General features: G+C 40.0%; 1 protein-coding gene across 5 annotated transcripts; it reads left to right on the top strand.

Annotated features, from left to right (window-relative positions):
* Positions 1-6,807: 6,807 nt before the first annotated feature.
* LOC135708884 (uncharacterized) lies at positions 6,808-20,059 on the top strand. 5 transcript variants are annotated; one of them, XM_065231065.1, is made up of 6 exons: positions 7,025-7,109; positions 7,203-7,674; positions 18,445-18,627; positions 18,691-18,901; positions 18,970-19,228; positions 19,329-20,059. In XM_065231065.1, the coding sequence occupies exons 2-6, from the start codon at positions 7,585-7,587 to the stop codon at positions 19,486-19,488; spliced, it is 903 nt and encodes a 300-aa protein (XP_065087137.1). In that variant the 5' UTR covers positions 7,025-7,109; positions 7,203-7,584; the 3' UTR covers positions 19,489-20,059. The 5 variants fall into 5 exon arrangements, with proteins under 5 accessions (XP_065087136.1, XP_065087137.1, XP_065087139.1 ...); XM_065231067.1 differs by having other exon boundaries at positions 7,422-7,674; XM_065231068.1 differs by having other exon boundaries at positions 7,524-7,674.
* Positions 20,060-21,970: the final 1,911 nt, after the last annotated feature.

A 21,970-nucleotide genomic window follows, 5' to 3' on the forward strand; every position in this document is an offset into this window, starting at 1 on the left:
TCAAAAAAGTGATCAATACAGACTCTTCAATGCATACACATTACGAAACTCCGATACATTTCGGCGGATGAAACCAAGTACGGCGAAAGCTTTCGAAGTGGTCGTTGCGATGTGTTCGTTAAAACTTAACTTACAGTCCATTATCACGGCCCAATCTAATGCCATGTTGGGATCTCCATCTCAACGTTGATGGACCCGGATCGGCGTTCAGCATGCAAATGCCGCGCGTTTGAGCCGTTATCCTCGAATTCACAGAAGTCAATTCCCTGAGGCCAGGTGGAAGAGTCCATCGACTTGAGCTTCAAGTTCTGACTCACACCTACCTTGAAATATACGAGGGTCAAGGTGGATAACTATCAGTCCTTGGGGATCAGGGATTTAGTCACTATGTCGTACGAAAGGTACACTCTGCGAAAGGTACAACCAAAATCTGCTCTCCGATACATCAACCGCTACCTGAACTGCTCGATTAGCTGGCAAACAGGTGTCACCAAATATTGTAACGACCCGCGCGCCATGTTATCATTTACATCGGGTTGTCACATGTCTCTTCGGTGTCAACCGAGGGCAAAAATTAAAGGGTAAAGTGGTAAGATCGCTGGAGAAAGCTTGTTGAAACCCCCTTCGATCTTCAGTCGTGACTCGGCGATCAAGCTTCTCCACCTTCAGTTCATTTACAATTTTTTCGTAGACTTTGTTCAGTTCTATAGTTGCTGCATTCATAGACGATACCGTATTTTTGAAGCATGCCTTCCCCATGATGTCGCGACATCCTTTACACATCCAGAAAACAGCACGATTTCCGTTAATTTCCTTGAACATAGCCTCCGTTATTTTTGTGCAGTTAAAGTGGAATGTTGCATTGCAAAAGCCACCGCAAACAGCTTCTGCAGCAGCCATGTTTAAAACGCATGATTGAACGTGATTTTTTTTTCCTTGGTTTGTTGTTATCCGTCGATCTTGTTTTCCGTGCTGAGTACCAATGCTACCGACGCCAGGGAGGCAGCTCCCACACATGGACCCTACCCCACCTTATCGACCCATGAACCACTCATGAACCGGGGAGACCTTACTTTCCCTTCCGAAGAAAGGCGTGATCAGAGATGTTATGCCTCAGAACATTCCGGCGGCGCCGATTGGGATTGAACCCAGGCCTGCTGGGTCGAGAGGTAATCACACTTACCACTACACCACCAGCACCGCTAATCGAACGTGATTGCGGTATCTATTAATTAACGACCACTCCACATTTGCGTGAACAAAAGCCTGGCTCATCATACCAACCAAACTATACATCATGTGCGATAGAAGTCATATCAGGTAACAAAGAGAAATACAAAATCACACCAAGCCAGTCAGTGCTGCAAAATCTAGAACAATCACGGCGATATTGATGAAACAGATTTCGTCACTCACTCAAACTGAAAATTATCTTTAAAGATTCAATTGTAGATTTTTAGTGACAAAGTGATCAGTGCAAAACATGCGCACTTTTTTGTTATTAGCTATATTTGAAACGAAATTATATCAATTAAGCACTATAAGTCCGTGAAGCCGTCAAAGTGAACAAGCATTTACATCCTTAACTTTCTGGTGAGGAAACTGCATTCAAAGCAAAGATTAATAGTTAATCATACCTAAATTTGCGTGCGGCTGTTAGAGTCAGCTGCGCAGAAACAAATCCGATTCCATTTTCATGAATAAAAAATCATGAAATGAAGAAACTTGCCATCCCATGAAATCGTAACAATGATTCATGATTTCGTAATGGAAATTCATGATTTCATAATGCAGTGGAATCATGCCCGCTACATGCGATACACGTATACTTGGCTAACCGTGTTCATAAACCACACTACATTGTTATCTCTTATATGCCTTTTGTCTTCCTTCTTATACACGTACTGATATTCTAGTGGTCAAAGTATGGGTTTAATGATCACAAGGTTGTTGGTTCGAATCCAGTCTGATGCTTTATTTTATAAATTTTACATGTTTTGGTTTAAAGGTAAACCCATGAAATTTAGCTCATGGTTTGTTTCAACTCGGATGATTCATGATTTTGAGAATGTTTGCTGCGTTACGGTAAAGTTGCTCATGATATCATGCCTATTATTCATGGTGTATTTTCATAACATGAAAACACGCTGTGTTCATGAACAGAGGTGGCAACAGTACATTTTTTGAAAAACCATCGTCCAGAGCGAAACAAAACAGCCAGCACACGGGCGGCCGTTTATAACTACATTCCAAGCGAACAGCGGAGATAGAGAATAAATAAAATCTCGCAGCCTGATTCTTCCAAACAGTTTATTGTAATGAAATTTTAGCTGCAGGCTTGCGTGTGACAGTAAATTACCAACTCCCTTATTTACGCATAATTTTAACATCAATGCTTATGAGTGGTCAGTCTTCATTCTTATCTTTTAATTCCATGCAATAAACATCAAATAAATGCAGTAATTAGCCAGAAATCAGCAAAATTCTACACGACATAAATTTATGTCGCGCGCACCGCCGGTCTTGTCTGCTTCTTTGTGCGAAAATGTTCTGTCGCTGGCAGAAAACAGTTTAGAAATGTCATGACATTTTTGCCGCTTGCCAGTTTGTTTTTGTGTGTCGTCACAATGGTTATCGCAAAAAATATCAAATGTTTATGAAAAAATGTTAAACTCCAGGACTCGTACCACCACTGTTCATGAAATCATGAGTCATTTTTCTCATTTCGGAGATCGGATTTTTCCCGTGTGGAGGATAATATGCGCGGAATGATGGACATTCATTTCGGTTTTTCGGTGGTTACCGTGCAGTAGTGGGAGCCATGCACGTAGATAATGTTTCGTGGCCCGTTTGCCTGATGCAGAATGTATATATTTTGTGTATGTTGGACTATTGACGTTGTCGTGGAGCGAAATCCAAATAATCGGTAGTTTGTATAATATCGCAGTTGTATATTATGGAAAGGCGATTTATTAAAGAATAAAGAAAGGAGTGCTTCAAGTGATACCAATCCGGCAAAACGCCTTTTCTTCATCTGGATCCACAAACTCTGCAGCAATCTCGTTCATAGACCGTGCCACTGCTGCGTCTTTTGGCATCTTTAGCCATCGAGAAACTTCCTTCAGTAATTTTTTCGGGTATATTAAAAAAAAAGCGAAGCTCCCGGAGCACAAAAATCCCTCACGAACGCGTAAAATGACTGACTTTCTAGCAGAGCCTTTAGTCTCGAAACCAATTGATCGTTTTGTCAAGCTTCTGCATTCATGTTCCATCAGATGTCACAGCTGTTGTTTGCGGTGACATCTATCGGAAACTAGACACAATCTGTTTTCCTATAATTGTTCACAGAGGACACTGCAGTGCAAAACATGTCTGGTACCTCTATATATGCATTTACATTATTATTCGAAGTCCCTCCTTTTTTACACATTCTGCACACAAAATAGCTCACCCCTCACAGAATTTCCCGCCGAATTTTATGTATGTGGCGGGGCATAAAGTATCTTTTGCGCAGAATATGTAAAGAAGGAGGGACATCAAATGTTAAAGCAAATGCATATATAGAGGTATCAGACATGTTTCGTAGTGTCAGGTACTCTATTTTGTAATCTGTGAAAGGGAAATCACTAATCGAGTATCATCAAAATACATGGCATTTTGAGAGATTGAGCTCGTGAGAGAGAATTTCTCTCTCACATTTGAATTTTTTGGCTCTCTGGGGACTGGTAGTAAAGTAGGTAAAATTGTATGGGGAAAAATCATTTTTATTTAATTGTAGCTTGTTTAACAATAATTTCCGGGAAAAAACTGAACGACAAAGTCCCTGATTAATTTCTTTAGGTTGTCGTTCACTTTTTTCCACCTGAATATGCACCGTAAGCGAATTATTCCCACTTCTCTCAATTTCTATATGGGGATTTTTATCACTTCCTACCAGCGAAACAGCGCCATCTCTGTGGAAAATGGTCGAACAAAATGATTAATTGACGCTTGAATAATCAAGAATGTTGCTTAACTCTCCGTAAATGAGTTGTGTGGAGCACAAGAGAAATTAAATGAGTTAACACGATCAAGATGTGCTGTCTGCCAGAAAGAAAGATATGAAGAGAGCGAAAACCACATATCGACAGTGAGCATGCATAAGGGCGTAAACGCGATGATCGATTCTCTTCGTCGATATTCTCTTTTGTTAATAACTCGCTACATTTAACGTTTCTCGGTGCGTTTTCTGTTGCTCTTGATAGCAAATACCACCTGTTACAACTCTGTATTGAACAAATTCTAGAAAATTGTTTCGAAGAGAATCGATCATCGCGTATACGCCCTTATGCATTCTCACTGTCGAATATGCTTTATTTAATAACCATCATACAGGGGTGTCAATTTTTTGGAGCACTGAATTTACATTTGAATGTTTGGAGATATATTTTGGTTTGAGCGAGTGACGTAAGCTGTTTCATCAATATCGTCGTGTATGTTCAAGATTTTGTAGTACTGGCTTGGTTCTATTTTGGATTTCCTGGTATGACTTCAATCGCACGTGATGTTCATTGATTAATAGATACCGCAACCATGTTCGATCATGCAGTGTTTGAGCTTGACTCTTGTTTTATTAGGGATGTTCATTTTTTTTTATTAGCTATGTTTGTAACGAAATTATATGACTTTAGCATAATAAATCAATTAAGCTGTCAAAGTAAACAAACAGTTCTATCTTTAACTCTCTGGTGATGAAACTGAAAGCTAAACAAAATGAATATGATGTAGAAGAAAAGTTAATCATACCTAAATTTTTGTGCGGCTGTTAGAATCAGCTGGAGGAAAATATGCGCGGAATGATGATTATTCATTTCGGTTTGTCGGTGGTTATCATGGCGAAGTAATTTTTCGAGCCCGTCTGCCTAATGAAGCACTTTTTGTACAGGTTGAACTCTTCTCGCTATCAGTATTCGGAAAATCATTCTCAAATCTCATTCATTGAGCCACCCTGAGAGAATAAAATCGCATGCGAATCTGGCAAACAATTCTCACACTTGATATTCTCATGCATGTTCACGCACTCACTCTAACTAATTCCAAAAAATCATTCCAGCTTAAAACTCATAAAAACCGCTCGAACTTCAATTGATTGCAAGCTTAAGAATGTCCCCCCTGGAGCCGCCAGTGCTTAACAGTAAATACTATGGCATCATAATGCAAAAACGTCATCAATTTTCGTCCATAACATGCGATACAAAAGTCTACAGGGTGATTCGGAGTAACTGTTTCATTTTTTTCCTTGATTTGTTTTCCGTACTGGGCACCAATGCTACTGACGCCAGGGATGCAGCTCCCACACCTGGACCCTACCTATCGACCCATCAACTCATGGACCGGGGACCAACGGCTTTACTTCTCTTCCGAAGGACATCCCGGCGGCGCCGACTGGAATTGAACCCAGGCCTGCTGAGGTGAGAGGTTATCACGCTTACCACTACACGCAGGAAAAAGAACGTCGACAAAAAATAATAAATCGGAGCAGACTAGAACCGAACCATGGACGTTGAGATTATGGGACCCGTATGTTGACCACCCGTCTTTCAACGCTTGGCAAAATAAAATGGTTAAAGGCGTATAAGGGCTACATCATGTTAGACGAAAATCATTCATAAGTTACCCTTATGAAATTCATATATGTCGTTAATAAGTCGAGCCTCATGAAATTCTTATGTTAATTTACTTCAGTGTACACCACCGCTGAGTAACTGTTACTTAAAACAATTGAATTAATTCTGTAATTTTCACGTTAATGAAAATGCATGTAATATTAATTTTCCATCCAATGATGAAAAAACAATACATATTAATAACAATGATTAATGCCAAAATAAGTAGCAATATTAATTTTTGAACCTGAAAACTCATCGGAGATTTTTGTGCCGTTGAATTTTTCAAGGCAAATCCCATAGGCGAATAAGCTTTCGCATGAGATTTGTGTAAGCGGTGCCGACTTGGATTGAACCCAGGCCTGCTGGGGTGACAGGGATGTGCCAAATGTAAATCTACTAATTTTTTACTGTGCATACTTTAATTCAAACCTCTTTCCCTTTACCTTCATTGCCACCCACATTTGTCTCACTGCTCACGCACGTTTTAGTTACAGCATTTCTGGAGTCATGGCGATGAGTTTAAGCCCTGATATTGAACGGATTGTTCTAGCATAATTCATTTGTACCTCTATAATGTTGCTGAACATAAATGTTTCATTCACTTGGTGAGATTTCAGCATCTAAAAGACAACACACGAATTTATACAGATTTATAACATCCTCTATTTTCACGTCCATATGGTTGCTTGAAATCGAAAACGAACGTAATTTCTAATCCTTCTATCAAAAAAATACTTGATTATATAAATATGTATTTATTTTACTTATAGAGAACTCCATACATCTGAAATCGGTGACAGTTACTCCGAATCACCCTGAAGAGTCGCCCGATAGTTTTTTTTTACAGTAACTCTATCATGCTGAAGGCGGCTGGATCGGTTCACGATCCAGTCCAAAATACCATCATTATAGAAATAATGTCATTTTCCATCGATCATCGGGTATAATAGTGTTTCTCATCCATATTAACAACTGCGGAAATATCAAAAAGCTCTAAATGGAGAGCGCAACAAATAAAAAAAATATGAAAATATTATGTTTAGGATCGTCTACGTCGATCCGTATTATTCATGCAGCTTATCAAATTTCCAAATGTGCCATATGTTTAACTCGCTGATTGCTGAACGTGTAGGAGCTTTCTCACTTAATCAGCTGGACCGATCAGTCGATCGCTCTTTGTTGACTCGTTCGGACGCGTATTATGGTTTAATTTAAAGTCGGTGTTTTTCTTTGAAATAATCAATTGTAGAATGTTTGTTCTCATCTTTCGAGCTTATCACCTCAATTCTAGTGCGATTAGTTTTTATTGACGGCTGCAACGGTTAACGGAGTTATACTGTGATTTTTTTCTCAAAAGCTACCTGACTATGATAAAACTCCAATACAGTTCTGTGGATGCGTTTCAGGAAGAAGTGTAAAAACGAATCTGTCTCTGATGACATCGGGCCGACAAAATTCACTGTCAGTAAAACATCAGACTGATCTAATTTATCCTATATATTAATAAATCAAATTTAATTCTCGTAAAAAAAACCACCACAATTTTTTGTATAGTATAGGTACAGTCAACTTTCACTCGTTGAGCTAAGCCCATACCCCACTTAGTGAAAGACTTTCGTTAGTTGGGCTGAGCTGTCAAGCTGAACATTGGTTGAGGGATACACGGATTGTTTATTATCATCACAATCCTTTAGCAACTATCGAAATTGTTCATCTATGAGCCCCTCGAAAAGAAATCAGCACTGTCATTTCTGACGCTTGACTTCGATTTAGGTGGACTTCAGCGGGAACCCAATGAAAACGTAGTCCACTTAAAGATAGCCGTAGGAGTGGATAGGAGTGAAATTCGACTGTAATAGAGTAAATTATTTTTAGTGAATAGTTTATTCTACCATTTTGTGTAAGAAAAAAATAAATAAAAAGTAAATCGATTTAAATGATGCGAATTGTCTTATGGAGCATTTGGATATCTTCCGGAGTATTGATACTGCTATTGCTGGGAGGTATAGTAACAATAATGGTTCAGGTAAGTGCTTAGGTAATAAATAAGGTGTCGAACGGTTCTGCCTGTTCCTGATCCATTACTTTCAGGAACATGGAGAACTCTATTATCTCATATGTAGCTAGGGCCGGATTAACGCCACGGTCTTGCCCCCCCCCCCCCATTCTTAAAAAGTTTCAAAGTAATCTTAATGTTGGCTACCAAAAAGAACAATAAACAAGATTTGCTAAACCATCCTAGACAAAACAGAAAATCATTGACGAGATTCAATTACTGCAGAAAGGCCATTATGATTCTGAACGCTAAATAGAAGTATTTTTAGCATACGATTTCAGTCTGACATTTTTCATCATTGTAATGTTAGAGTGAACGGATTACTCATGAAAACAATTTAAAAATACTTGAAATCACGGTGAGTGTTGCAACCTTTACAGTATATGGTTGAGAAGAACGCGGGGGGGGGGGGAGGCGGCAGTGCGGTCAAAGAATAAATTGTAAACAAAGCCATACGGCACTGCACACACACACACACACACAAATGGCTGAATCTCTTACACATTCAAACACCTACGCAGAAAAAATAGTGATGTAAACATCTATGCGTAAAAACTTGCCGTTTTCATTCAATATTTGAAATATTCCATGAAATGACTCATAACCTTAAACGATCTGTAATCTAAGCTTACACATATGATCTATGACGCTCCCGGGGGCCTCCCTTAGCTCAGTCAGTAAAGGTGCAGCTACAAAGTAAGACCATGCTGGAGGTGGCTGGGTTCGATTCCCGGTCCGGTCTAGGAATTTTTCGGGTTGGAAAATTTCTCGACTTCCCTGGGCATAGAGTATGATTGTACTTGCCACACAATTATACTAATGCAAAAATGGTACAGGCATCGAAAGCTCTCAATTGATAACTGTGGAAGTGCATCTAGAATACTAAGTTTTGAGAGCACGCTATAAGCATTAAGCTTGAAATGCGAAGAAGAAGATATGACGCTCCAATTATGTACATCATATTAAATATTTAGAAATTAACTCTACTTTTTTAAACTGTGTAACTATACTCATCCTGCTTGAAAAAATTACTGGAGAACAGCGCCGAGGTTCACTGAATGTATCAAGCCGAACAATTGAAAAGGCCTCAACTCCATTATGTAAACAAACTGCCTTACAACCATTTTCTCGCGAACCGAAGTCCGCAAAGGCAAACCAACATAATGAACAGGTATGGGAATTCTCCTCTACCCAATTGTGGTTTAGGTTTGCGAATGTAGATTTTGATTCGCGAGAAAATGGCCTTACAAGGTTTGTTTACAAAATATAGTTAAGGCCATTTCAATTGTTGGTCTTGGTATTTTCAGTCAGGTTAGGAAAAAAATGACTGCATAAGTTAGCATTGGTGCACTCGAGGGCCCCACATATGTTTGGCCCGGTCGCCCCATAAATGTAAATCCGGTCCTGGATGCAACCAATACACACTACAATCTGCTTGTGCAAACAGATTGGGCTAAAACTCGGTTGTATCGCTAGGCGAGTAAGAGAGGTGACACAATCGGAAGAAATGTTAGTTTGTTTACTAAAATGAACCATGCCCATTTTGTTATGGCAAGTTTGCTATAAGAAATGCTCCTCGTGTTTATTAGTGAAATTCACATCAAATATTGATTAATTGCGTAGGAAATCAGTTTGGCACGGCATTTGTGACCAGCATACACCTTCCGGTCGTGTGAAACAGGTCAAAAACTGTCCAATTCCGCAGATAAAAATTTTTGTTTTGAATTTCTGTATGGCAAAATAGTTAACTTTTCGTGAACATTAATGGCAAAGAACTCACCAACACTGGGAGACCGTGAGTTCCTGCCCACCTGTCATTTCCCATCTCGGCTGTATCGTATGTGAAGTGTTAGTACGACAAAAGATAGTGTTGAGCAATCGGTTAAATACAATCAAACAGTTTTGATTTAGGATGGGCAATCCCTAATAAAAATTACCATACACAAACGATAACCCAAACAATATAACTATTCCACAAGTTGTTTGGATGATACCCCAAACACGTCGTTAAGCAAAATAACCATAACAATTTTGTTAATGAAGTCTTAGCTTGTTATACTATGAAGAAACCACAGAATCATCGCGAGTACGTTGAACATATTGAAATTGAATTGAATTGCACAAAACGGCAAAAATAAATTTAAGTAAATACTTATATATTATTATAAACTAGCTGCATATTCTACATTCATGGCCGAGATGGAAATATGACAGGTGGGCAGGAACTCACGGTCTCCCAGTGTTGGAGAGTTCCTTGCCATTAATGTTCACGAAAAGTTCACTATTTTGCCATACAGAAATTCAAAACCAATTTTTTTATCTGCGGAATTGGACAGTTTTTGACCTGTTTCACACGACCGGAAGGTTTTTGCTGGTCACAAATGCCGTGCCAAACTGATTTCCTACGCAATTAATCAACCTTTGATGTGAATTTCACTAATAAACACGAGGAGCATTTCTTATAGCAAAACTTGCCATAACATAATGGGCATAGTTCATTTTAGTAAACAAACTAACACTTCTTCCTACTGTGTCACCTTTCTATTTCCCGCCTAGATACATGGCTACTAGACTGATGCAAAATTTGAAATTTTCGCTCCACAGTGCTTAAACAGTTCCGAATTGGGTCCTGCTTAGCCTCCCAAAATTTGAACTACTTTAGTAAGAAACTGACTTCGCACAAACCATTTCAAGTTTATATCGGAATTAATATGGGAAAACTTATGTTTTTGTTCATATGTATCTAACAATTCACCACATCACTATGCTTTTAAAAATGATAGCAGTGATTGTAGAAAATATTCTTTGTTGAAAACCATTTTTCAATAAAATGTAAGGAACAAAAGTTATTAATGATTCAAGTCACTGATGTCTTATGATTATGCTCATTCAACTGTTCAGCAGGCAACATTGGTGTTTCTGGTGAGAATAATAGAGCACAAATATCATGGCTACTATGTCACACTGCAGAATACAGTGTTGCTAACAGAACAGCTGCTTGATCATGCCATAAGATTATCAATCTCTTAAACAATTAATAACTATTTAATTTGACATTTGGCTGAAAAACGATATTGCGCAAAGTTGTAGCTTAAAAAAATTCCCATAAGAATAGTTATAGAACTTTTCGAAAAAGCAATATGGAAAATGGGTAGTAGACAATGAACGAAAAGTTTGGTTTTCCCATAGTAATTTCCATATAAACTTCGAATAGTTTGTGCCAAGTCAGTTTCTTACCAAATGAGTTTAAATTTTGGGAGGCTAATCAGGACCTGATTTGAAACCGTTTGAGCACTGTGGAGCGAAAATTTCAAATTTTGCATCAGTCTAATGGCTACTCTAACTTTCTTCTCATAACCCACTCAGTCACATACACGGCCATTGAGAGTAACTTAGAAAGACAGAGAGAGTTACTTTTACTCAGAGGTATGAAGACTTTTCTAAAAACTGCAGGAACTCAGCGCTGAGTACATGCAACTCATACAAATGATGCAGCTGAGTAGAAGTGTAGCGGCGCTGGTGGTGTAGTGGTCAGCATGACTGCCTCTCACACAAAAGGTTCTGGCTTCAATCCAAGTCGTCAAGATTTTCTGATTTTCTCCGTTGTTCTCAATGTTGTGGGTCCCCTCTCCGGGCCGCTATCTCCACTCGTTGTACGTATTTAGTTGCCTATTAGGTCGTATGAATAAAAGCGTTTACTTTACTTTTCCCGTAAGAAAAGCACGGGAAAGTAAAGTAAACTCCTTAAACTCATACGGCCCATTGTGATTACATGGTTATCTATGTAAGCAGGGATGAAATTCTATGGTTGGCCAGGTCTCTCATGAACGGAAACAAATCCGATTTCCGATTCCATTTTCATGAATAAAAAATCATGAAATGAAGAAACTTGCCATCCCATGAAATCGTAACAATGATTCATGATTTCGTAATGGAAATTCATGATTTCATAATGCAGTGGAATCATGCCCGCTACATGCGATACACGTACTTGGCAAACCGTGTTCATAAACCACACTACATTGGTATCTCTTATACGCCTTTTGTCTTCCATCTTATACAAGTACTGATAGTCTAGTAGCCAAAGTATGGGTTTGATGATTTCAAGGTTGTGTTGGTTCGAATCCAGTCTGATGCTTTATTTTATAAATTTTACATGTTTTGGTTAAAAGTTAAACCCATGAAATTTAGCTCATGGTTTCAACTCGGATGATTCATGATTTTGGGAATGTTTGCTGCGTTACGGAAAAGTTGCTCATGATATCATGCATATTATTCATGGTGTATTTTCATAACATGAAAACACACTGTGTTCATGAAATCATGAGTCATTTTTCTCATTTCGGAGATCGGATTTTTTCCCGTGTGGGGACTGTGTTCAGAGCCAAATCGGCGTAAGTCAAGAATGTTATGTCCGAGCCTACTATCCACCAACTATGGTGACGAGTTTTGAACGTATTCGGAAGCATGTCAAGGATTTACAGGGACGAGGGCAGCCACACCATTAGCCCAATCACCATTTCAAAAAAATGTCACCCTTCTTTATTGTAGCGTCTAATCCGATGCAGCGTATCGTGTCCATTATGCGGTCATTATGATCGTAAAAGTCTTGCAAAAATCTTTAAATGAAAGGTTTTATGGTCTCATAGAACGCTATTGAATAGTTGCGGAATCGGTCATCCAGTTCCGGAGATATGGCCGGAACATGTTTCGGAAAATACGGATTTTGGGAACCAAGTCATGTTTCTAAACAACCAGTGAACTGAATTTGACACAATAACCAGCAAATGAAAGGTATGATAGAATATTATTGGAATCAGTAATCAGGTTCCGTAGATATGGCCACAACAAGTTCCGATAAACACAGATGTTGCTAACTAAGTCGTGTTTCTCAACAATCACTGGACGCTGTGTCACATCGCCCAAGGACGTTTCGCCGAAAGACGTTTCTGCCGAAGGACATTTCGCCGAATGAGTCATTTCACCGAATTTTAATCATGATTCAATCTATAATTAATGAATTTGGAACGCATTTAATTAATAGATATAGGGGAAATGTCTCTAATGTTGGCCTATGCATCTAAGATTGGGCCCATCACTAAAAATCTGTTTATCAATTTTATCTATTAACTATTAACGCGTTTTTGGGACGTTACTAATGGATATTTTTGGTTGCTATTGACAATTTAGTCCATTGCTGAATTTATGTATGGGCCCAAATTAGGGACACTTAGGCCGACATTACCTACATTTCCCCTACTCATTTAAAACAACCCTATAAATGTCTGTTAATGCTATTGCTAGAAAAAGAATAAGAATTAGAATATGAATTGGATTTTACATTTGCATAAAATAACGAAATCAGCATGAAGGAATCATTTCTAAATTGATTGTTTGATTCATTGATTGTTTGAAAATTTCCGAAATCAGTACAACTCAAAAGAACTGATCATGTTTAAAAGAAGAAAGCATTTCTGTAAATCAAAAATAATTATAATTTAAAAAATTCTGAAATCTAAACAACTCAAAATAATTGTTTATGTTAAAAAGAAGAAAGTGTCCTATAAATTTTGATTATTTAGAAAATAACGCAATCAGTACAACTCGAAAGAACTGCTTATGTTCAAAAGAAGGAAGCATTCCTATAAATGAAAAATATCTATTACTTGAAAATTTCTGAAATCAGTACAGCTCAGAAAAACTGCTCAGGAAGGAAGCATTACATTTGAATAGCTTGCCAGGTTAAACAAAATCGAACCTTCTTAATCTTTTTTCGAAACTGATTTCAAAATTAACTGTCAAAGCTCAGTTCAAAACCGTAGAAAATGGCTTGTCTTCGGTAAAATGACCCCTTCGGCAAAATAACCCATTCGGCGAAATGAGCTTCGGTGAAATGACCCATTTGGCTAAACGTCCTTTGGCGAAACGTCCTTCGGCGGAACGTCCTTTGGCAAAACGTCCTTCAGCGTAATGTCCCGCTCCCAGCCACTGAACTGAATTAGACGTAACAACCGCCAAAAGAATGGTTTCATGATCTCATAGAACACTATTGAATAGTTTTGGAATGGGTCATGGGTCATGGGTTCTGAGCCATTAGTCATGTTTCTTAGCGACCACAGATCTAAACTGGATGCAGCACCCACCAAACGAATGCTATGATCTCAAAGAACGCTATTGAATATTTTTGGAATTCGGTCAACTGGTTCTGAAGATATGGAACATGTTCCGGCAAGTATGGGTTATGAAACTGGCAGCTACTTATAACGTGTTAATGCCATATCATTGGTGGTCATGCCGAGTGCCCAGAACCACATTGGTCACATCCGGACATGTTCCGGGAACCCAAGGGGAATTAGGAAATTTCTGATTTGACCAAACCCCATCATGCGGCACCTCAAACCAAATAAAGATTCAAAACCAAGTTCAATGATAGCTTAAACCTAGAACCCAGGGCCACAATGTCTACATCTGAACATGTTTAAGGAACCCCGGGGAAAGTGGCGAGTTCCTGACTACCCATAATGCGACACATAAAATTTCATCAGAAATCAAAACCAAGATCAATGCACAAACCGAGTATCTTAGACCACATTGGCCGCATCCGGCTATGTTCCAGGTTCCTCGAGGAAGTGGCCAGTTTCTGACTATTACAAAAATCCATCATATACTTCAAATTACATCAGAATTCTAAAACAGGATCCTGGAACGCATCGAGTGTCCCAGACTAAATTGGTCACATCCACTCCAGAGATTTTAATTTTAATTTGAACTTCTAGTAACCCTAGTGACCATCAGAAAACCGAGTTTCTGATCGATTTATTTTCTGTTTTGTTTTGATTCTGCGTTCCGTTTCGCATCGTTCCATTTCGCTTCACTCCATTCCATTATAGTCGCTAAATTTATAGTCTGGTGAATAGAATCTTCACAGAAAGAAAAAGTACCCAAAATTGAGTTCCTTTCACTCATCACGTGGCTTCCGTGGGGCTAGGTAAAATTAAGTTAAAGAAGAAAACTCAATTTTGAGTAATCCTGATTATGAATCCACGTTGACCAAGTTGACACAAAAAATAATAAAACGGAGCAGACTGGAACCGAACCATGAACGTTGAGATTACGGGGCCCGTGTGTTGACCACTCATCTATCAACGCTTGTGAAAATGATATGGTTAAAGGCGCATAAGAGCAACCTCAATGAAAATAAACTTATATTTGAGTTAATTTATTATTACTCAATAGTTGAGTAAATTTTAACCAACGCCGCTTTTCTGATTCACTCAACGACGGACCTCAAATGATAGAACCCAACGTTGAGTTTTTTTTTTAACTTAATTTTGAGTATTTTTTTTCTTACCGTGTTGGGAGCCAATTGACCTGTCAAATAGCGGAACCAATCGAGCATATCACGACCGACAACAGAAAAGAGCACATCAGCTTTTGCGAACAAAACTTCGGAAACCCTTTTCTCGTGACTCAAGTCTCTCAAACAGGATAGGAAAAGTATCCCCTATAATGTTAATTGGCGTTAGGTTGGCTAGGAAAGAACTTTCACAGTTTTGTTTATAAAAAAAAGATAGTGCCTTGTCAATTATTGCACTACATTGAATAAGTTCCGCTTTTTGATAGATCCAAATTATATACGCCAGACAATCCATGCGCAAAATGACGTTTGAGCAATTTTGCTGCTCTGCGTGCAGCTTAGCGGGGTCAAACTAAAACTGTTCAGATTAAAAACGGTCAGGTTAAGCTTCTCTAATAAGGTTAAAAACCCGATCGGATTACCGGGTATTCACGGTACTGTGAATTCAGACCGGTAGCTGAATTTGATCTTGCTATTAAGTGGAGCTGCATACAAGCGAAAACAACATATCAAGAAGACTGGCAACTCTTCCATTTTCTCGTACGACCGCTATGAGACAGGTACAATCGCGTCATCTACCGCTCAAAGGTTAATGCTTCGAACGAATTTGATAGCAAAGGTTACATCCTCAGAAGAAAGGTTTGTGTATATGCTCATTTTTTCTACGCGTTTCTTCCACCTTCGCTCAAGTGCAGCTCTACTGTATCTGTCGATTGGATTCTGGCAAAGTTGCCAGTCTTCTTAATATGATGTCTTCGATACAAGGCAAGATCTTCGAATGAAAGGTGACCACCATACTTACCTACCTTACCAATCAGACTAAGGCCTTATTGTCCTCTGCTGTCCGAAGAATTCGTCTCCACTCTACTGGATCCATGACCACACTTCGCCAGCTTCGTAGTCTGCGAAGAGTCCGCAAGTCGCCTTCTACTTGGTCGATCTACCTTGCCCGCTGCTCGCCTCTTCTTCTTGTTCCTGTTGGGTCGCTTTCTAGAACCATTTTCACTGGGTCGTCGTGCGGCATTCTTACGACGTGCCCAGCCCCCCGTAGTCGCCCAATTTTTGCAATGTGGACGATGGATGGTTCTCCCAGCAGCTGGTGCAATTCGTGGTTCATTCACCTCCTCCACGTTCCGTCATCCATCTGCACTCCACCGTAGATGGTACGCAACACCTTCCGTTCGAAAACACCAAGGGCGCGTTGGTCCTCCACGAGCATAGTCCGGGTCTCGTGGCCGTAGAGGACCACTGGTCTAATCAGCGTCCTGTATACAGGCAACTACGTGCGGCGGCGAATTTTATTCGACCGGAGCGTCCTCCGGAATCCAAAGTAGGCACGATTCCCTGCCATAATGCGTCTTTGAATTTCTCTGCTGGTATCATTTTCGGCGGTCACCAGTGAGCCCAAATACACGAACTCATCGACCACCTCGATTTCGTCACCGTCAATCTGAACTCTGGGTGGGAGGCTAACATTGTCTTCCTCTTCCTTTCATGTATTTTGTCTTTGATGCGTTGATGGCAAGTCCAATCCGCCTAGCTTCAGCCTTCAGTCTGATGTACGTTTCCGCCATCGTCTCAAAGTTCCGTGCCATGATGTCAATGTCATCGGCGAAGCCAAGAAGCTGGATGGACTTCTTGAAGATCGTGCTACTCGTGTCTATCCCAGCTCTTCTGATCCCACCTTCTAACGCAATGTTGTATAGAAGACACGAAAGTCCATCACCTTGCCGTAACCCCCTTCGAGATTCAAAGGGACTCGAGAGTGTCCCCGATACTCGAACAACGCACATCACTCGATCCATCGTCGCCTTGACCAATCGCGTCAGTTTATCCGGAAGTCCGTATCCGTGCATAATCTGCCATAGCTGATCTCGATCGATTGTGTCGTATGCGGATTTGAAATCGAAGAACAAATGATGTGTGGGCACGTTGTATTCGCGGCATTTCTGCAGAACCTGCCGAATCGCGAAAATTTGGTCCGTGGTAGCGCGGGCACCCATGAATCCCGCCTGGTATTGCCCCACGAACTCTCTTGCAAATGGTGACAGGCGGAGGCATAGAATTTGGGAGAGTTCCTTGTAGGCGGCGCTCAGCAGTGTGATCGCGCTGTAGTTGCAGCAATCCAACTTGTCGCCCTTTTTGTAGATTGGACATACGACACCTTCCATCCACTCCTCCGGTAATATCTCCTCCTCCTAAATCCTGGCAATTACCCAGTGCAGCGCTCTAGCCAGTGCTTCACCACCGTATTTCAATAGCTCACTTGTTAGTTGATCTACACCAGTTGCTTTGTTGTTCTTCAGCCGACCGATCTCCTCCTCAACTTCTTGAAGATCAGGGGCCGGTAGCCTGTCGTCTTCTGCGCGCGCTCCAAGGTCTTTTGCCGTGCCACCTTCGTTTTCTGCTGCTTCACCGCTGAGGTGCTCGTCATAGTACTGCTTCCACCTCTCAATCACCACACACTCGTTCGTGAGAAGGTTACCGTCCAAGTCCTTGCACATATCGGCTTGCGGCATGTAGCCTTTGCGCGAACTATTTAGCTTCTCGTAGAACTTCCGTGCGTCGTTTACCTGGTACAGATTTTCCATCGCCTCGCGATCTCGGTCTTCCTGCTGGCGCTTCTTCCTTCGGAAAACCGAGTTTTGTCTGTTCCGCGCTTGTCTGTATCGCTCCACATTCAATCTCGTGCGGTGTAGCAGCATTCTCGCCCGTGCTGCATTCTTCTCCTCTACTTACAGTTTGCATTCGCCGTCAAACCAGTCATTTCTTCGGTCCGGGATTGCAGTACCTAGTGCCGCTGCAGCAGTACTACCTATGGCGAAACGGATTTCCCTCCAATCATATTTAAGAGAAGCTGCGCCAAGCTGCTCTTCCACGGGTAGTGCAACTTCCAGCTGCTGCGCGTAGTCCTGGGCAACTCCGGCGTCCCGTAGTTGCTCAATGTTGGGTCGCGGCGTTCGACTTCGACGGGTGTTATGAACCGTCGAGAGTTTTGAGCGCATGCATACTGCAACTAGGTAGAGGTCCGAATCTATGTTCGCACTGCGGTACGTGCGGACGTTGATAATGTCGGAGAAGAATTTCCCGTCGATTAGAACGTGATCTATTTGGTTTTCTGTGAGTTGGTCAGGTGATCTCGAGAGGCTGCAAAGTTCACGCAAAGTTGGCCGTTGTCGTTCGATTGCCGGTCTATACATTGCCTCCCGTCCTACCGGAGCGTCCTACCTGAGCGTTCATGTCGCCGATGACCTACACGTGCATTTTTTTTTAGAATGTTATGATTTATGATAACTTTTTTTTTGAAAAATCAAAACTTAATCATTTCAACGGTGGTGAAAAGCTGTTTGTTATGCGTAATGATTAGTTCTTTCCCTTTCTAGCCACCTAATTCGGCATTGGGAATTCAACCCAGATTTGATGCAGTTAATACGATTGCATCCACTACTCAGGGGTCAATAGTGGACGAAGATGCTCAAGATGTAATCAAAATAGTTTACGGCCGTAAAGGATACTCCAACCCTAAGCCTACTTCCGAAGATGAAGATGATGCTCCGGATATGGCTGTATGCCAGAAGTTTTGAAAAGTTGATTGAATGTACAGTAATGTATGGTAAAAACTATTACAGGTCAGACAAATTAAACGTACAAGACGCCCACTACGGATCATTGGTAAGGATTTCAACCCTTACCAATCGTACACAGTTAAGCACCGTAATGGTACACTTACATACGTGTTTCCTAGTACAGACATAACAAGCTCCACTACTTCCACCTCCAATTCTATTGGTGATGTTGGAATCAATCCGACTACTGTAATAGATAGAGAAGGTTCTAGCGGTATGCACATATTTTTTATCTGGCATTGAGATGATTTCACTATACTGAATAATAACTTTTTCTTTCAGATCCCCTGGAAACATACCCAACAGAACTTATCGATGAAATTATGAATCAACATATAAATAGCTTTGAAGGAGCCTTTGGAAATGACATGGTGAATGGAGATAAACTGAATTCACGTTTTGATATTTCCAACGATCAATATTTCTGTGACAGTGAAGAAACCCTGATCCATCCTGCAGAAGGTTTCACGTGGCAAAACTCAAGCGTTCGGATCGTCAATACAAAAAACTACAAGCAGGGCGTAAGAATCGAAAAATGCCGGTAAGTTATGGTAGTTATTATGTAGAATATACTCGTGTGAGATGAATATTAATTATGGAAAGACATTTTGAAAAATAAAACACTTATTCCATCATTCCAGAAACGAGGGCAAACCGTGTAAGTTTTGCGATGGAAATACCGTATGTAAGCAACTATATCACTACCGGACACTTGTGGCTATAAACCTTGATGCGCGCAAACCGTACAGAGAGCTGATTCAATTGCCATCCTGTTGTAAATGTGCTAGAATATCCCTTTAGCAGACTGTGATTAAATACAATGAACAACTGGAGATTTTATAATAAGAAATAAACAAAAATGCCCGTCTGGTACGTTTACAAAGCAGCCAATGCTTTTGCATCCGGTAAAAAGGATTTTTCCTTTCATATTGAGAATTTTAAAAACACACTGTGTACTTCTAGGTACTATTGTCCAGAATTAATTTAAGTTTTTAAATAGAAACATAATCCAAAGTATATTAAAGCTCGATATCGATAGAGGATCTTCAATAATTATCTAATTTATTAAATTGATTAGGCTTATACAGTGTAACAGTACCTTGCCCGTATAAATGAATTGACAATGTTTTAAAGCAGTCTAGATGGATAGATTTATGAAATCTTGAATTGTTAGATTGGTAAAGTTTCGCACTTTATTGATCATGTGATAAATTGTTTCGTCATGAACGAGTTGTAGTAAATTTTTACGAAAAGAAAAAATCATTATGTTGATTGAAAATGAGCAAAATAAAAATAAATTTTTGAAGTAAAATGTAGCTATTGAGAAATAATGCGTTTTAATACAATAGCTCAAATCGTGTCAAAAATCTTGCTAATTTAGTAGTCAACCAGTTTAGTAGTGTTTTTGCAAAATCTTTTTATCTTAAGGTTCAATTTACTGTGATGCTTTTTGGAAAATTTCAAAAGCTGTTTTTTTCCGACGCATTATTTCAGATTTCAAAAAGCTCGCACTATTCGATTCCTTTTGATATTTGACACAAAATGACGCGAGCTTTCTGCAATCTAAAATAATGCATCGAAAAAAACTGCTTTTGAATTTTAAAAAAATGCATCAAAGTAAATTGAACCTTAAGTTCAGCTTTCCTATAATATATGAACAGCTGTAAATCATGGTCCAGTTAGAATCTCGACGCATGAAAACAGCTTTATCTCGCGATGAGTTTAGCGTAAGAAATTCAATAATCTCTTAATAAAATCTATCTATCTCTGATAACGCTCCAGGGCTACAGGTTCTTGTTGTGTTTCGTCCAGTTCATGATTCCATTCTTATAGTGGAAGTATATGTCAAAAGGATTTTGGAAAACAAATTGCGACTGTTCGTGAGATTCATTTTGACGTAGGATTACGTCTTTCGGCAACATATTGGGGGTGCAATTTCAAAAAACCAAAATCGATCACGTTACGAAAAGTGGTCAGGTTTTGACTACTTATAACTCTGTCAATAGCGGATGGATTTTAATTCCAAACAAGCCAATTGCTTGGAAATTACGAATCTGCTAAAATGAACAATTTATTAATTTTCAATAGGTCACAATTGAAAATTACACAAATGTTCAACTGTTGCAATGGCGGTCAAAAGTATCACCGATTGCCTACAAAATGCGCTTTCCCCAACACAGATTTCAAAATCGAATTCCATCCGGTCTTACTGAACGGTGTTTATTAAATCACCGTGAATGGTGGTGTTCGGTCGTTCGTCAGCAGCAGCAGCAGCAGCAGTGCGCAGTGCTTTCGGCGCGTGTCGTTGAACAATGTTCTCCAGTACACAAAGCTAGCTGCAGCCCACAGGAGCGCCCATTCACCGAAGAACGAGGAAGAAGTCACACCGCTACTGATGAATCAATAGCTCTTCATGAGTCGCTGTGGACCATCTATGCCAAGCGCGTCACCCTTGTTCCAAACAACATACAGCTCACCAGCCTCATCTGTGTTGAACACCCTAATAGCTCAGCATAACTCAACGAAAACGACAAAGTGGTCGTACAAATCTGGAAGAGCAGGCGATAGTTAGCTGGCGAGACCGGCGAGACGGCGATGTTATAATCTCAGGCGTGCTGTGACATATGCTGACAGCAACGTTCAACTTCATGTGCGAAAAAAAAAGCATCACGATGGCGATAATTGGCATGCTGTGTTTATCATGGTGGAGAACTTGGTGAGAATGTTCCATTACAACTATGTTCTTTGATTTGCTGTTTTTTTTAATATTAGGTATCGACGTTTCCCTTCTGGTTGCCCGATTTTTTGTTCAACCTCTTGTTTGTTCGCTTTACATACCATGTAACTTTATTGTTCCCAGCATCCATTAATTACGTCACAATTTGCTTATTATAAATAAACTTTCCCTTCTCATTTTCACTACGCTTTTCCTATAACATGGGCTGTTTGTAACAGATTTCTAAAACCCCCATCGACTCTTCTTAAAGCGTGACGTACTGAATGGATGGCGCCTTTTGATGCTGCTCGGCCTAGAAATTTTTCCTGTTTGTGTATGTTTTTTTCCCCATGACGATGTAAATGTAGTTGTCTCGTGTTGCTTTTGACTCATGACTAGTAGAGGAGAACGAGCGGTGTGAAACTGGTCGTCCCTTTCTTTTGCTCGAGTTTGTATGGTACAACGTGGTGGACGTGGTGTGGACGTGGTGTTAGCAGAATGACCGACGGTGCTTATAAGAGCTAGATGAATGATTTTCCATTTCCGTAATAATTATTTAAATCACTT

Source organism: Ochlerotatus camptorhynchus, unplaced genomic scaffold (assembly GCF_037179485.1).
Source record: "Ochlerotatus camptorhynchus isolate MF236.1 unplaced genomic scaffold, CSIRO-AGI_Acam_v1.1 ptg000338l, whole genome shotgun sequence".
Lineage (NCBI taxonomy): Eukaryota > Metazoa > Arthropoda > Insecta > Diptera > Culicidae > Ochlerotatus > Ochlerotatus camptorhynchus.